Raw genomic sequence first — 17,422 nt, 5'->3', positions numbered from 1 at the left:
CATCTAAATTATTTTGGTCTAACGACAATACAACATCTCAGCCAGTGCGCTAAATGTTTTATAAAGGAGTAAAACATTTGCAGATAAAATCTGTTTTCAAAGCTTAGATGCTGTCTCATATGAGATGGAAGAAATTACTAAGGAACATACTATTGTTTTTCAGTGGACTTGAGGTCTATGACCAAGGCTTTATGGTCCAGTGCATTTTTTACTGACTGGAATGGAACAACAATGACACGGTCTTGGTAGGCTTCTGGCTTCTACTATGTCTTGTCCATCTTAACAACCAACAAAAACATTTCTGCAGTTTTCCCAGGTATTGCTAAAATCATATGTAATGGAAATCTGAAACATTTCTGATTTTGGTCCAAGAATGACAGTGTAAACATAGATTTAGAACATTGGCATTTGTGTAAAATAATAGTTTCATCATATCTGATAGTAACCCAAAATAGAAGGCCTACAAGAGTGGGTAAAAATGAAAACCATCAGGAAAAGTCTATGATACAAAACAGGAAATGCGATTGATCTATTCCCACAGCGATTCAGAAAGCGGACCAGCGCCCACACAAAACGTGTATAAATCAAATCTGCATCTACAAATTGCATTCTGCCTGCCTCTGTCCACTCAGGTGCACTTAAAGGCCCATGTTAACTAAATAAACACAAATGGATACGATGCCATGGGGATTATACTGTCTAAAATGTAGAGGCTCACTCAATGCCATGTGGTCAACTGAAGAGATTGAGTACTGGAAGTACATTGCGTTGGCAACTAAAGAGCACATTGAGTAGTATATCTTCGGATCAATAAAGTACTACTACTACTGGGTCATTCCAAGAAATGAGTGCCTTTTGGCGTCCCTTTGATATTTTAAGTAGTAATTGTGCACAAATATTGCATTTTAAAGCCTGTTATATTAAATAAAGTAGCCTTTAACATAGACCACATAGAAAACTCAATACATCTGATTTTCTTATACGAATAAAAATACAGCATTGTGACTTCTAGGAATATTTTAACCCATTTAACTTGAACATTTATACAAGTTTTCACCATCATTGTAAAGCCATAGTTATTTTGTTGCTTTCACAAAGTTATTTTTGAATAATTTTAGGGAGAAAAAACCCTGTCCCTCATTTTCAGGTCAACCCTGTTACATCAACAGAACATTTGTTTTAAAGGGTAACTAAATCCCAATTTCAGCATTTGCACAACCCCTTAAAAAAAATAGTTGTGGGTGGGGATATTGCTCATAAATATTCATTTTTTTTGGGGGGGGGGGGGGGGGTAAACGTAGTTGTACCTGATCCCAACACTTTCTGTCTAGAGCATACTTTACCAGAAGTCTACTGGCAGGCTCTGATAATAAAAGAATGTGCATCGCGAGTAAAAATGGCTCTGGACAGCTACCTCACAGTGGTGAGGCGCTGAGTTCCTGACACCTGTTGCCACTTATCTTTGAAATGTAGACTCACATTTATTGTGCCTTGTGTTGGGAAGAAAAGTGCAATCATCACCTTGAAAAATGAAGATTAGGGGCTCTATTTAATCCAACCCGCATTGCAATATTTATGCAGTAGATCTTTTTCCATTTGTCAAATTAACTCACAGATTGGTCTTGGGTACTGTATAAAAACATACAACTACTACCAGAGTGATCCCTCTCACAGGAAAGCTTTCACTTTTCAGAATTAGGCATGGGATGAATATTGTAAATAAAGGTTTTGGAGAAAAAAAGAAGATTTCTGCCCATTGTGGGATAAGAATTTACAATCATTGAACAATCAGCTAATTATTTTTGGCTGACTGCGCCAACAATCAGTTGTAGAGTTTGTGAAAAAATACATTGAATTGACATGTTGTCATCTATTTCTTGTTACGATGGATGTAGCTACAAATATAAACACATAATCATCATAGCCTACCGTACATGTTTTTTTTCTTCGGAAAAGCACAGATGTGTATGAAATGGTAAGCAAAAATGTTGAATTTGGTCATATGCAGAAATGTGCCTAACTGCGGGAAATGTGCCTTATTGCCTTTTGAATTTTGTGTAATGTCAGTCGTCTAGACAAGGAAGCATCATGCAAAAAATATTGGCACGCTCCACTTACCAAGACCATTGATGTCACCTGCTTTTATAGTAAGCCTTGAGGTAGTACCATCCAGCATATCTAGAAGGGAGTGTATTTCATACCCTTGAGATGAGAGAAGGTGCCTCTAATCACAATTTCAAAAGTAGAGTTTAACTGTTAGGGGCAAAAAGATTTACTACAAAAAGACCAAAATATATAACTTTTCCAACAACTGTCAAAATGAAGACCAGAATATACGTGTTTCACTCTAAGCCTAGTTTATGTTGAAACTATTCCTTTTTAAATATAGACTACCGTTCAAAAGTTTGGGGTCACATAGAAATGTCCTTGTTAAAAAAAAAAAACATTTTATGTCCATTAAAATAACATCAAATTGATCAGAAATACAGTGGAGACATTGTTAATGTTGTAAATGACTATTGTAGCTGGAAACGGCTGATTTTTTTTAATGGAATATCTACATAGGCGTACAGAGGCCCATTATCAGCAAACATCACTCCTGTGTTCCAATGGCACGTTGTGTTAGCTAATCCAAGTTGAGGCTAATTGATCATTAGAAAATCCTTTTGCAATGTTAGCACAGCTGAAAACGGTTGTTCTGATTAAATAAGCAATAAAACTGGCCTTCTTTAGACTAGTTGAGTATCGGGAGCATCAGCGTTTGTGGGTTCTATTAGAGGCTCAAAATGTCCAGAAACAAAACACTTTCTTCTGAAACTCATCAGTCTATTGTTGTTCTGAGAAATGAAGGCTATTGCATGAGAGTAATTGCCAAGAAACTGAAGATCTCATACAACGCTGTGTGTTATTTCACAGAACAGGGCAAACTGGCTCTAACCAGAAGAGAAAGAGGAGTGGAAGGCCCCGGTGCACAACTGAGCAAGACGAGAAGTACATTAGGGTGTCTAGTTTGAGAAATAGACGCCTCACAAGTCCTCAACTGGCAGCTTTAGTAATTAGCAGAGGTGGGACCAAGTCCCAAGTCAAGACAGGCAAGTCCAAGTCAAGTCTCAAGTCCTAAACTTTGAGTTTCGAGTCCTAAACAAGTCATAATGTGTTCTTCACCAAATGTAATACCATTTCATATTTTTAACAAGAGTAATAGTTAGTATATTACATTCACGCAAATCATGAATGCTTTTAAAAACATCTTTATTATTATTATTATTAAATATCTTTATTAGTTTCCAAATAAACGTTATATTTCCATGGAAATACATGGGTAGCCATGAGAAAGACCTCCCCCCTCCCCTCTCTCTCTCTGTGACAGCGGGAGAGGCGTGGTAGGCTGGGTCGGGTCGTGTGGGGTGGCTGCTCTCCTGTAGATGAATTAAGCAGCAGAGTATCTGCTGGCCATCCAACATGGCAATTCACATAGAAATACATCACCTACAACAGCCTTTGCCGTGTGGAATAGAGAATCGAGTACAGATCTATATATTGCATTTCTATCTGGAAAACTGTATCTGAATGCGGTGCCTCAGATGAAATAAGCCTCCGATCTTCATTATCAATGGAGAAAGCTCAAAACTGCCGAGGACAGCAGAGAGAGGGATGGTGGGATTTGTGTGAAGCATAAACACAATCAGAGGTTCAAGCACTCACCATAATCAGCAGGTTAGGAAGAGTACGCAACCATTCTAGGAAGCACTCTGCCACAAATGTGCTCATTTGATCTTTTCCAGCTCCAAACAGCGTGGTGGCGAGTATATCTGCAAGTCTAATCTAGGCAAGCAGTGAGGAGCGCACATAACAATACAGGCTCCAGACATCACAAGCCAGCAAAAAGAAACCCATGAAACAAACAAGTTACACACACTCATAAACACACAACCTCGTGTGATGGATAGCTGTCGGCTATATTACCCACGACTTACCGTTCTTTGTGCAGCTTCAAATGTCGAACAAAGTTGGAAATTGTTGCGCCTCCGTCTGTAATTTTTTTCCCGCAATCCGTTTTTTGTTGATACAGCGTCGTCTTTATATCCGAAAATAATATTTTTGGGTATCATCTTTCCAAGGGCTCCATCTGAATTCACCCGCTGACGTTCCTCTGCACTGCCACGCACAATTTGATTGGCTGCTGTCCGATTCAAACTGTAATCCGTTAAATGAAGAGTTGATGCGCTGCACTTTAATATTTGGGCTTGGGGAGGGTAGCAAGTCAAGTCACGAGTCATTGGTGTCAAAGTCGAGTTGCAAGTCATTTTATTTGTGACTCGAATCTGACTCCACACCTCTGGTAAATAGTACCCGCAAAACACCAGTCTCAACGTCAACAGTGAAGAGGTGACTCCGGGATGCTGGCTTTCTAGGCAGAGTTCCTCTGTCCAGTGTGTGTTATTTTGCCCATCTTAATCTTTTATTTTTATTGTCCAGTCCAGGCCATCATCCCGGAGTTGCCACAGTTTTCAGCTGTACTAACATAATTGCAAAAGGGTTTTCTAATGATCATTTAGCCTTTTAAAATTATGAACTTGGATTAGTTTACACAACATGCCATTGGAACACAGAAATTATGGTTGCTGACAATGGGCCTCTGTACGCCTATGTAGACATTCCATTAAAAATCAGCCGTTTCCAGCTACAATAGTCGTTTACAACATTAACAATGTCTACACTGTATTTCTGATCAATTTGATGTTATTTTAATAGACACATTTTTTTTGCTTTTCTTTCAAATACAAGGACATTACTAAGTGACTTAGAAATCCAACACACGGCACCCCCTCCAACATTTCCTTGAAAATCAAATTTCATGAATTACAGTAGCAGTGTCATAGACAGTGGGGGATTTATCCACAGCCACAGGGGAAAAGTAAACATAATTAACTATACATCCAACGGCTTGTTCTCTGCCTCGTACATATGTATAATCACACCCTGACCTTAGATGTGCCTACTTCTATTGCAAATCTACTGTTGACATCAATGCATGTCTAATGTGAAAACGCAGTGTAAATACAATCATCTGAGTTTGGATTCGGCTCATAATTTGCATTGATGGTCACACGCCTACAAATGGAAATGAGGCGGAAGACAGACATTATTACTTCACTGGAAATCACGAAGCTGTTCAGCCATGGAGAAAGTACAGAATCTTTCCTAGCCATGATTGGTTGAGATAATGAGGGGGCTGGTACATTCACGAGAGTATTTAATTACAAATATATTGCACATCCCCCTCCCCCATATTACAATATGTGCCACCCATAAGTGAGAAACCTACATGCGAAGTATAGATCATATATTGTGTTCACTACAGGTTATAGAAAATAACTATCCATCAGACCCCAGTCCTACCTACAGGTTATGAAAAATATGCGATTTTGTATTTTTGCTTCAGGTTTTCTTAAAAGAGAAAGCCTCCACTTCTATGTCAAAGAAAATAAAACAAAACCACTCTAGCAAATATTACAGTGATGTCTGCCAACACACAACAGTAAATACTACAGTATACAACAGTAAATACTACAATCTGCAAAAACACTACATGAATTACTATAGTATATACGACAGTTTTATTTGATGAAAGTATTTATTGGATCAAATCAAACACATCACTGAGTAACTGCCTCCCTATTTTCAAGTATGGTGGTGGCTGCATCATGGTATGGGCATGCTTGACATTGGCAAAGACTGGGGAGTTTTTCAGGATGAAAAAATGTGGGATGGAGCTAGCACAGGCAAAATTCTAGAGGAAAACCTGCTTCTGTTTGCTTTACACCATACACTGGGAGAGGAATTCACCTTTCTGCAGGACAATAACTTAAAACACAGGGCCAAATCTACACTGAAGTTGCTTACCAATATTTGAAAATAATGAAATGTGCAAAGCTCTTATGAGACTTACAGCTGTAATCGCTGTCAAATGTGTTTCTAACATGTATTATAAACTGGGTGGTTCGAGCCCTGAATGCTGATTGGAAGAAAGTCGTGGTATCTCAGACAGTATACCATGGGTATGACAAAATATGAATTTTTACTGCTCAAATTACATTGGTAACCCGTTTATAATAGCAACAAGGCACCTCGGGGGTATGTGGTATATGGCCAATATACCACGGCTAAGGGCTGTATCCAGGCACTCCGCTTTGCGTCGTGCTTAAGAACAGCCCTTAGCTGTACCCACCCCCCCACCCCCGGGCCCTTTTGCTTTATTGACTCAGGGGGGTGAATACTTATCTAATCATGTCCATAAATGCTACCAAATACTAATTGAGTGTATGTAAACTTCTATTATTCTGACATTTCACATTCTTAAAATAAAGTGGTGATCCTAACTGACCTAAAACAGGGATTTTTACTAGGATTAAACGTCAGGAATTGTGAAAAACTGAGTTTAAATGTATTTGGCTAAGGTGTGTGTAAACTTTCGACTTCAACGGTATAGCCCTACAGGCGATTGTTAGAGCCTATCCCCTGTATTTGGCAGAGCATTACAGGCTCCTACAAATATGCTGCTGGTCAGTCAGGCTTTTGTTTTGCTTTAGGCCAAAGGGACAACAAATATTTCACTCAGTGCCGGTGCTTCACAAGTATTTCAAGTCTGGTCGAAGAGTTCCTCGATCGTGATATGCCTCTCTAATACCAGTCTGTGGGTAGAATGTATGGTAAAAAGTCATGACTGACAATAATGCTGATAGTCTCAGCAGGGACACAGGTTGATTTAGCATACCTAAGCTGCTTACAGATCATCCAGTCTGACCCATTTTACTAGCATTCTCAGGCATGTGGAGTCTAGAGTTCAGGAGACATAGCACCCTATTCCCTTCATAGTGCACTTCTTTCCCCCTATGGGGAATATGGTGTAATTTGGGATGCAGACAGCCTCAGCAGCATTCCATTTTACTGGCAATCATGTAAAAATCACCTGGACTGTTTAGTTTAACTTTTTATGGCTGCAGGGGCAGTATTGAGTAGCTCTGTTTAAGGTGCCCATTTCAAACGGCCTCGTACTCAATTCTTGCTCGTACAATATGCATATTATTGTTATTATTGGATAGAAAACACTCTCTAGTTTCTATAGCCGTTTGAATTATGTCTCTGAGTGGAACAGAACTCATTCTACAGCACTTTTCCTGATATGGAGTGAGATTTCAGAAATCTTGGCCCCTGCTCCCAGGTCAGTTCATAAGTCCCTGTGAAGGCTATGATGCTACAAACACTGCCTACGCCTTCCTCTAGATGTCAGTAAGAGGTGACAATTTGAATGGAGTCGATTGCGCAATCAGGGCCTGTATAAAACGCCAAAGACCGGATGTACCGTTCTTTTCCTGCTGCGCCTGACGCACGATGTACGTTGGACCTGCTCTCTTTCCAAGCTTGGGTTTAGCCAGTAATATTTCGCCGGTCATGTTTTTACTCGTTATAGGTGTTAAAGACATCATAAGGTAGTTAATTTAAACCGTTTTATAGCAATTTATATCCGTTTAGTGCGATTTTGAGGCAATTCTTGGTGATGCACTTTGAAGCGCCGGGCACGTTTCCAGTACCGGTCGAACGTTAGTGGGCATTTCGACGGACAAGAGGACATCTTTCGACCAAAAGAAGATTAGACCCAAGAAAGGATACATTGCCCAAGATTCTGATGGAAGATCAACTCATAGTAAGAAATATTTAAGATGATAAATCGTTGTTCTGTCGAAAAATTTTAAACGCATATTCCGCCATTTTCTTTGGTATAGCTTCGCTTGGCGAACCCTGTATTGCACAGTAAGGATAATTTTAGAAATGTAATTCAGCGATTGCATTAAGAACTAATTTGTCTTTCGATAGCTGTCCAACTTATATTTTTTTAGTCAAGTTTATGAATAGTTAATCATGAGACAAGATCACTGTCAAATATGGCGCCCGACATTTTCAGGCTAGTTTTGCTAGTTTTGTCATTGTATAACCACGTTTTTTTGTGGCTAAATATGCACATTTTCGAACAAACTCTATATGTATGTTGTAATATGATGTTACAGGAGTGTCATCGGAAGAATTCTGAGAAGGTTAGTGAAAAAATTAATATATTTTGGCGATGATTACGTTATCGCTCTCTTTGGCTAGAATCAATGCTCTGGTAACGTTTGCACATGTGGTATGCTAATATAACGATTTATTGTGTTTTCGCTGTAAAACACTTAGAACATCTGAAATATTGTCTGAATTCACAAGATCTGTGTCTTTCCATTGCTGTGAGCTGTGTATTTTTAAGAAATGTTTTATGATTAGTAATTAGGTAATACACGTTGCTCTGTGTATTTATTCTAGTCGAGTTGTGATGGTGGGTGCAATTGTAAACTATGATTTATACCTGAAATATGCACATTTTTCTAACAAAACCTATCCTATACAATAAATATGTTATCAGACTGTCATCTGATGAGGTTTTTTCTTGGTTAGTGGCTATCAATATCTTTATTTGGCCGAATTGGTGATAGCTACTGGTGGAGAGAAAAAATGGTGGACAAAGAAAAATGGTGTCTTTTGCTAACGTGGTTAGCTAATAGATTTACATATTTTGTCTTCCCTGTAAAACATTTTAAAAATCTGAAATGGTGGCTTTATTCACAAGATCTGTATCTTTCATTTGGTGTCTTGGACTTGTGATTTAATGATATTTAGATGCTACTATTTAATTGTGACGCTATGCTAGCGATGCTAATCAGTGTGGGGGGGGTGGGGGATGTTGTCATAGGTGTACCGACCTCGGGCTTGCAGCCATAAGAGGTTTAACCACTTTCTTTCACTCAGGCCTTGTTTTGTGGCTTGCTCCTAACACTTTCCAGATGCTTAGCCCTCTGAAATGTTGCCTGGTAAATTATGACAGACCAACAACAAAAAAAGCTTCCCCTTGAAGGTTGACCAAATTGCGGCATGGGGTAGTGTCATCTTCCGCAGTCTCTACCCCACCGAAAGGTTGTATACCTGAGGGGAAAAGGGCATCTGAGGGGAAAATCTCACTCAATTCATAGCCTCGTTGACCCCCTCCGCTGGATCACTAACTCTTCCTAAATGTGCTCGGCTCTCCACAGGGGGCACACCGTAAAGCAGAGATACAAACAGGGCTGTCGGCGTGTGACCCCTCTCTGCACACCCCGGTGTCTCCACAGGTGCCCTGGGTCCCTAACTTCTAAGGAGACCTTGGAGCCCCCCCGGTCTGCTGTCAAGACTATAAATGGGGGTTAAGAGCATTAAAGTGAACCGATATACCCAGCCTTATTATGGTCTTGGAAACCTTGACTACTGAGGCATTTGGGACCTTTGTGGAAGGCGGCCATGGATATGTTTAATAGCAGACATAAAACACAACCTAGGAGGTACAGTATGTGTAGCTTATATCTGTCGATGTGCATTGCTTTTTAGAAATGCTCAATGTCACGCACCTCGCCTCACACATTATTCTCTTGATAGCCAAACATTTCACACATCCTGTATCGTATTATACTTTTACAGCTATTTATTTTTCAGCAGCAGTTGCAGACTATTGCACAATGAGATTTAAAAAAATATGTTATTACTGTAGTTGACATGATAAAAAACAAGCAAGAGGGAAATGAAAGAGGGGAATGTTTCCTCTTTTCTGTGAGGTACCATACATATGTCAAAAGTATGAGTGGCTCATTGGAGTCAATAAAGTTTTGTTCCAAACGATAGCGATAGAGTACTCTAGATTGGTATAACCCGTTTTAGCAGGACATTGCCAATAAGGGCTTCCACACAACATGGAACAGGCAGAATATTTGCGTTAATATGAATTATCAGGATTTATATAATACTTTAATTTAACCAGACAAGTTATTGAGAACACTGGATAGACTGTACATCATTGGCCGACCAAAGGGTGCAAAGTTTCACAGCGTGCATAATGTATTTGTCAGTTGCTGTGCGAATAAGAAACAGGAATGTGAGAAGTTCAATTACACTAACTGAATCAGACAAAAAAAGTTTTACTGACTAAAAGATTAGGCTACAGTAAAGTTCACATTGTAGGCTATGGTGAAAGTGAGAAACACCTGATTTCAGTTAGGCTCATATACCAAGTCTGGATATAAGGACTCTGGGTCTGCAACTGGATCCTGGACTTTGACAGGCCGACCCCAGGTGGTGAGGGTAGGCAACACCACCTCCATCACGCTGACCCTTAACACAAGTACCCAACAGGGGTGTTGGCTCAGTGCCCTCCTGTACTCACGACTGTGTGGCCACGCGCGACTCCAACACCATTATCAAGTTTGCTGATGACACCATGAATCCAGGACCTCTAACAGGTGGTGTGAAAAGAAGGCCCGGAAATAGACTATTTTAGACAATTTTCTCTGCTGACGCACGGCAAGAGGTACCGGTACATCAAGTCTGACACCAACAGGCTCCTGAACAGCTTCTATTCGCAGGCAATACAACTGATAAATAGCTAACAAAATAGCTACATGGACCAAATTTACCTGGTATCTTTGACCTTTTATTCAAGTATTTACACACGTCACTCTAACACACACACAAACACTCCATAATTTGCTCACTCACACATTTATACTGACTCTACACACCCACTCACATGCAAGCTGCTGCTACTCTGTTTATCTTATATTCTGTTGCTTAGTCACCCTACCCCTATACATATCTACATCACTCCAGTATCCATGCACATGTAAATATGCTATTGGAACTGACTTTAATATTTCCTGTATTTAGTATGCTTACTTAATTGTGCATTTCATATTTCTCATGTTTTTTTGTTGTAATACATTGAATATTGCATTGTTGGGTTTTGAGTTTGTAAAAAAAGGCTGTACTTGTGCATGTGACATTAAAACTTGATATGGTAGGATCAACTTTAATGTCCCAGAGCAGAAAATTGTCTTAGAAACACACTGTAAAAACTTTCCCTGTAAAGCTACTGCATTATCCTGGCACCAGAGTTGCCTGCCTAATACTGTAATTTTGTTTTACAGCAGAGATGTAGTATATTTCACAGTACTATTTTCCTTACTGTAAAAACATACAGCATCCCTGCTGTAAATTTACATGGACGCTGTAATGTTTTACAGTAAGGAAAATAGTACTGTGAAATATATTATAGCATCTCTGCTGTGAAGCAAAATTACAGTTAATCTAGCAACTCTCATGCTAGGATAATGCTGTAAATTTACAGTGACATTTCCTCTCAAATCTAAAAGTAAGAAAAACAATACATTTGAACATAAAATACATTTATTCATATTGGTAACATAAACAAGTGAACATAATTGACAACAGAAGTTACAGTTAACGCATGTAACCAAATAAGAGCAACACTAATCTAAAAACAATATTGTGAGCCTGTGCGAGAGACGAAGAGAGAAAGGGAGATGGAGTTAAAAATTGGGATTGGGTACCATCCTAGATCTATGATCAGGGGCAACTACTAGGGGTAAGGGGGTTCCGAGGAGTTGAAACACACAACGTGATAGTTTGGGCATCCAGGAGAGAACTCAGCGCAGCATCAGGTGTTCCTCATGGGGCTCAAACAATCATCCTCAGTTCTGATTTGTTAGTTCTTCTCACCCTTAATTAGGACAAGTATAGAAAAATGAAGAATATAATGAGAGGCAGAGCACCAGGGCAGTTAATCTGTGGGGCAAAAACACAGGTGACAAGGGACATATCAAACTGGTGTTGTGTGCGTACTTACCTCGCTAAAGGCCTTCATTCAAACTCAGTAATCTTTTGGAACAATGGGGCAATGTAGGGGTTGAGAAAAAGCCTGCTGTTCTGGGCCACCTTTTCATGCACTTTGTCCCATCTTCAGGGTTCATCATCTTGGGTTGATTCGAATTTACAGCATATATCCAATATAGGGTAGTTTATGAAATCAATGGAGTCATTGAACAAAATCGACAGCTAGATACACATACTTCAAACCCTTTCTAACTAATAAAACATTTCTGTAGCCTACGCAATCCCACAGATTATTTACCAGACTCACATTTTCCTTTCTTTTCCACCAAATGTTTACATACTAATGATAAAGTGAATAGGTTTACTAATACTGTAACATTACATGGAATTTTGGAGTCCATGTTACTAGCTACCGCCAGTGACACGATGACAGGCTACTGCTGCCCAGTGCACCTTAGGTCGGCAGGCACCTCGATACACACTGGTGCACCGGTCATTCGCAGCGGCTTTAGAGTACAGCCCACGGTTTATGTGCAAAATGTGGCCCGTCAAGCCTCTCAAAAAACGTTGTGCCAGTAATATGGGTCAAATCTTTTGAACTGCTCGAACCATGCCATTTCTCTGTAGTAATGGTGAAAACATACTGGTTCATTATCATTTAGGAGGTGATGCTTTTCTCGGTCACACAGCAAGATATTTATGAGCAATTTAGAGCAGACCAAAATGGCATGTGTCAACTTAAGCTAGCTAGCTAAGCTAAGAAAACATGCAGTAATTCAATTCAATAAAGATACGTATAAACAAGTCAAGGTACCCACCCAGCAGCTGCCTAAAATATTTTTCGACCACAGACGCTTCAAGAAGATTTTTTCTTTTTTAAATAGTCTGAGCTTCATGTGTCTCACTCGACAGCATGAGGTTGGCACCTGAAACGGATCATTTTAATCTATAGTAGGCATAAACTATTACTGTGAAGAAAGTGCTTTAGAGTAATTGTTACAGCTGGCTTCCAATTAAAGTTAATAACAGTATTTTTCCAAATTTGACCCATAATGCAGTGCAATCTACAGCATTAATGTTTTAAAACATTAATAACAGTATTTTACTCTATTGTTTCACTGTTGAAATTACAAAAAAAGAGACTGTACATTACACACATAATACATACATTGCCATACATAAGCCTATACCCAGTGGGGTCCGAAATGATTGACACCATTGATAAAGATGAGCAATAATGACTGTATAAAATGTATTATTCAAATGCTGAGCTGTGTTGTATGCAAATAAAAAGGGTAAATTATATTATTTTATACAATTGCTCAGAGAAAGAGATGTTGTTTCACTAATGTAGAAGTGTTTAGAAACAGATTGTATTCTTAATTATAATAAAAAAGTGACTCCAAAATGACAATACATTATTGACCATTCATTTCTATTGGGCACAAAATAATCTGAAACGCAACCAAAATTAACTGGAAATGCATCCAGCAAGTCTATATAGTCACAAGTTTGATTTTGTCATTGTGTGCTAGGAATATGGGACCAAATACTAAACTTCACTATTTCATTGATAACTTATCTTTAGGGGTGTCAATTTTGACCCCTACCTTTGAGAATTTTTTATTATTTGTTAAACAAAATCCCTCTGAAGCAAATGTATTAGTAGAAAATAATTTCCCAATTCGAGCACCTCAGGATTTGAATTATTTATATGGTCATTATTTTATTATCTCTATCAAGGGTGTCAATAATTTCAGACCCCACTGTAGGCCTACATAAATAAACGACCTGAATATTGTTAGGCTATTCAAAAACAGGATGTTGAGAGGCTGTGTAGAATACTGAAGTACAACAATTTTCCACATCATTGATGTAAAAATGACATTGCTAAAGATGACATTTGGAAAGAATTCAGACCCCTTGACTTTTCCCCCAACAAAATTACATTACAGCCTTATTTTAACATTGATTAAATAGTTTTATTTTTCTTCCCATCAATCTACACATAACACCCCATAATGACAAAGCAAAAACAGGTTTAGAAACTTTAGCAAATGTATATATAAAAAAACTGGAAATATCACATTTACATAAGTATTCAGACCCTTTACTTTGTTGAAGCACCTCTGGCAGGGATTACAGCCTCTATTCTTCTTTGGTATGACACTACAAACTGTATTTGGGGAGTTTCTCCTATTCTTCTGTGCAGATCCTCTCAAGCTCTGGCAGGTTGGATGTGGTGCATCAGGTTCAAGCCTGGCCAAAGAGTTCAATCTTGGTTTCATCAGGCAAGAGAATCTTGTTTCTCATGGTCTGAGAGTCCTTTAGGTGCCTTTTCGGTAAACTCCAAGTGGGCTGGCATGTGCCCTTTACTGAGGAGTGTGTTCCGTCTGGCCACTCTACCATAAAGGCCTGATTGGTGGAGTGCTGCAGAGATTGTTGCCCTTCTGGAAGGTTCTCCCATCTCCACAGAGGAACGCTGGAGCTCTGTCAGAGTAACCATTGGGTTCTTGGTCACCTCCCTGACCAAGGCCCTTCTCACCCGATTGCTCAGTTTGGCCATGCAGCCCGCTCTAGGAAGAGTCTTGGTGGTTTAAAACTTAATCCATTTAAGAATGATGGAGGCCTCCCTGTTCTTGGGGGACCTTCAATGCGGCAGAAATGTTACGGTACCCTACAGACCATTCCTTTGACCTCATGGCTTGGTTTTTGCTCTGACATGCATTGTCAACTGTGGGACCTTATATAGACAGGTGTGCCTTTCCAAATCATGTCCAGTCAATTGAATTTACCACAGGTGGACTCCAATCAAGATACAGAAACATCTCAAGGATGATCAATGGAAACAGAATTGACCTGAGCTCAATTTCGAGTCTCATAGCAAAGGGTCTGAATACTTATGTAAATAAGGTACTTTCTTTTATAATTTTTTTGTTTTATAAATTTGCTAAAAATTCAAAAAATCTGTTTTCTCTTTGTCATTATTGGGTATTGTGTGTAGATTGAGTAAAACAAGTAATTTAATCAATTTTAGAATAAGGCTGTAACGTAACAAAATGTGGAAAAAGTCAAGGGGTCTGAATACTTTCCTAATGCAGTGTGCCAAAACCAATAGCCTGTATTACACTTTCATTTCAATACCCCCAAACCAAAAACCAATAGGCATAGCGCATGGCACATCAAAATACTGTACATGTACTGACATGAACTTACAGTATGTTAATCACTGCTTATTATTTAACCTTAAACCACAAACTAGTGACTTCATGAAAGGAAAACGATTAGGCCCTACGCGCGAAAAGATTGTACATTATTGCACACAATTCAACAGGGGCGCACTCATTGCACACATCATGGGATATGTGCAGGCAAATAGGCCACTAAATGTCATTCGTGTGTTACTGTGATACGATATATGAGAAAATCTAGGATGATTAGGTGCCTGATCGGTTCGGACACCCAAACATAATTACCGTTGGCATATTCTGTTTGGCCGTATTGGAAAAATGGGGAGTGAGGTGCTTAACTTAACAAACGTTTCCAAAGACGCTGACCACTAAAGGAACGGGCTTCATGTCAATGTCATATAATGTCATAATGATGCATACTTCTCAAAATCTATGGACAGAAATAGGCCAATTCACACCTTTCGTTTTCTCACCTGCCACTCGAATACGCGCACCGCACCAGGCGTAAAAGGACATGCAAATAAGACAGCCTATAACAAGAAAGTGAGTAAGAAAATGTTCAGTTCCGATGTTAACTTACTTTTGACTTCTTCATATGGAACGAGAGGAGTAAATCCAATGTATTCGAAACCCTATTTTATCTTACTTCTGCGGGGAGGAAAGGGGTTTTCATCATCCCGTGTGCACATATCCAATGCCCCAGTCAGTAGTATCCAAACAGGGAAAAAAAGATTAAACCGCATAAAACTGCTGCAATAAGCTCTGTTGTATGGTATCCAAATGCACACATCATAGCGTGCGCATGAAAGTGGACTGCGATACCATTGTGAGTTGATGGCTTTTTTTTACAGGGCAACACCTTTTATGCGCGCTTCAAGTGCCGCCCACAGGAACCGTTCCCGCCCGTCTGCTGCTCTACTATATGGAAAGCCAAAAGGTTCAAATCGTATTAGCAGGAACATGCATTAACACTTGTAATTTTCATTTTTCACTTGCTTTCTTCAAATGCTTGTTATGGTCATGGGGCGGCAGGGTAGCCTAGTGGTTAGAGCGTTGGACTAGTAACCGAAAGGTTGCAAGTTCAAATCCCCGAGCTGACAAGGTACTAATCTGTCGTTCTGCCCCTGAACAGGCAGTTAACCCACTGTTCCTAGGCCGTCATTGAAAATAAGAATTTGTTCTTAACTGACTTGCCTAGTTAAATAAAAAGGTAAATTTGTAAGTCGCTCTGGATAAGAGCGTCTGCTAAATGATGTAAATGTCATTTTTGACCCCCACCTGCGTCCACCAGGAGGCGCTACTTCATCCAGCCAGCTCCCTGCCCCAAGGAGATGAGGGGAGAGGGCCCAGTGAGGGGGAGGCAACCCCCGGAGGGGTGCTAACCCTCGCCCATGGCCACCAGGGGGCACCACACATTCAGCCAGCTCCCTGCATGGGCTGGGGCAACCCAAGGAAGGGTGGGGGGTGACCCCCACCCTGAGTCAAGGCCACCAGGGGGTGCCACTACATCCAGACAGTTCCCTGTCTCAGCTATAGAGAGAAAGTGTAATGCCATATTTTTGCAACCTTAACTCCGCCATGGTTCGTTCAACAGCCTATGGCATAATAAATTGCATTTTTGGAGTAAAAAAAAGAATATTCCCAGAAACAACTTATTTGGTAAATGTTATACGTTTTGTTCAATGAGATCATCTTCATCAGCTAACGTCACATTTTGTAAATTGTTATGCATTTATGTATTTTAAAAAAGCACATAGAGGCTTCATAATTCATGAAGGTCATGTTAAATGACTGATATTATCTCATAGAACAAAACGTATAAGATCTCCTAAGCCCGTCTTAACCTCATACCTTACTACCATCATTACATTTTAGTAATTTAGCAGACACTCTGGTAATATTTAGCTAAATACGTATAACTCACATCTCTGCACCATCTTTTAGTATTTTCCCCACAGTAACACAGATTTTCAGCCTATGTTGGCCTTATTAAACCAATATTTATTCCTTTATTGCATTGAAAAATCAATTCAGTTCCTCCACACTGAAATTAATGGAGGCCAACTGGAAAATAGGCTGCTGTGACTGATTTTATGATGACTCTATGAACCTTTTCCAATGGGTCGCCTTGTTCTGTGGGAAATTTGGTGTAGTTATCATCTAGGGTACCATGTGATAATAAAGCAAAGGTCCTATGTGGCTCAGTTGGTAAAGCATGGTACTTGCAAAGCCAAGGTTGTGGGTTCGATAGGCCGTCACTGTAAACTAGAATTTGTTTGTATATACAGTTGAAATTGGAAGTTTACATACACTTAGGTTGGAGTCATTAAAACTTGTTTTTCAACCACTCCACAAATTTCTTGTTAACCTCACTGGTGTAGGGGGCAGTATTTTCACATCCGGATGAAAAGCGTGCCCAGAGTAAACTGCCTGCTACTCAGGCCCAGAGGCTAGGATATGCATATTATTAGTAGATTTGGACA

The 17,422-nt window shown here is 39.6% G+C and overlaps 1 protein-coding gene across 1 annotated transcript in view; it reads right to left on the bottom strand.

Annotated features, from left to right (window-relative positions):
- kitlga (kit ligand a) overlaps nt 1–15,751 on the bottom strand; it is a 59,802-nt gene extending 44,051 nt beyond the window's left edge. The window contains exon 1 of the mRNA XM_039001592.1: nt 15,520–15,751. Within this exon, the coding sequence (XP_038857520.1) occupies nt 15,520–15,534 (15 nt within the window). The 5' untranslated portion in view covers nt 15,535–15,751. The remainder of the gene's footprint in view (nt 1–15,519) is intronic.
- Nucleotides 15,752–17,422: the final 1,671 nt, after the last annotated feature.

The sequence above is a fragment of the Salvelinus namaycush genome, chromosome 9 (assembly GCF_016432855.1).
Source record: "Salvelinus namaycush isolate Seneca chromosome 9, SaNama_1.0, whole genome shotgun sequence".
In the NCBI taxonomy this organism is placed as follows: domain Eukaryota; kingdom Metazoa; phylum Chordata; class Actinopteri; order Salmoniformes; family Salmonidae; genus Salvelinus; species Salvelinus namaycush.
This window is presented reverse-complemented; position numbering and strand designations above follow the sequence as displayed.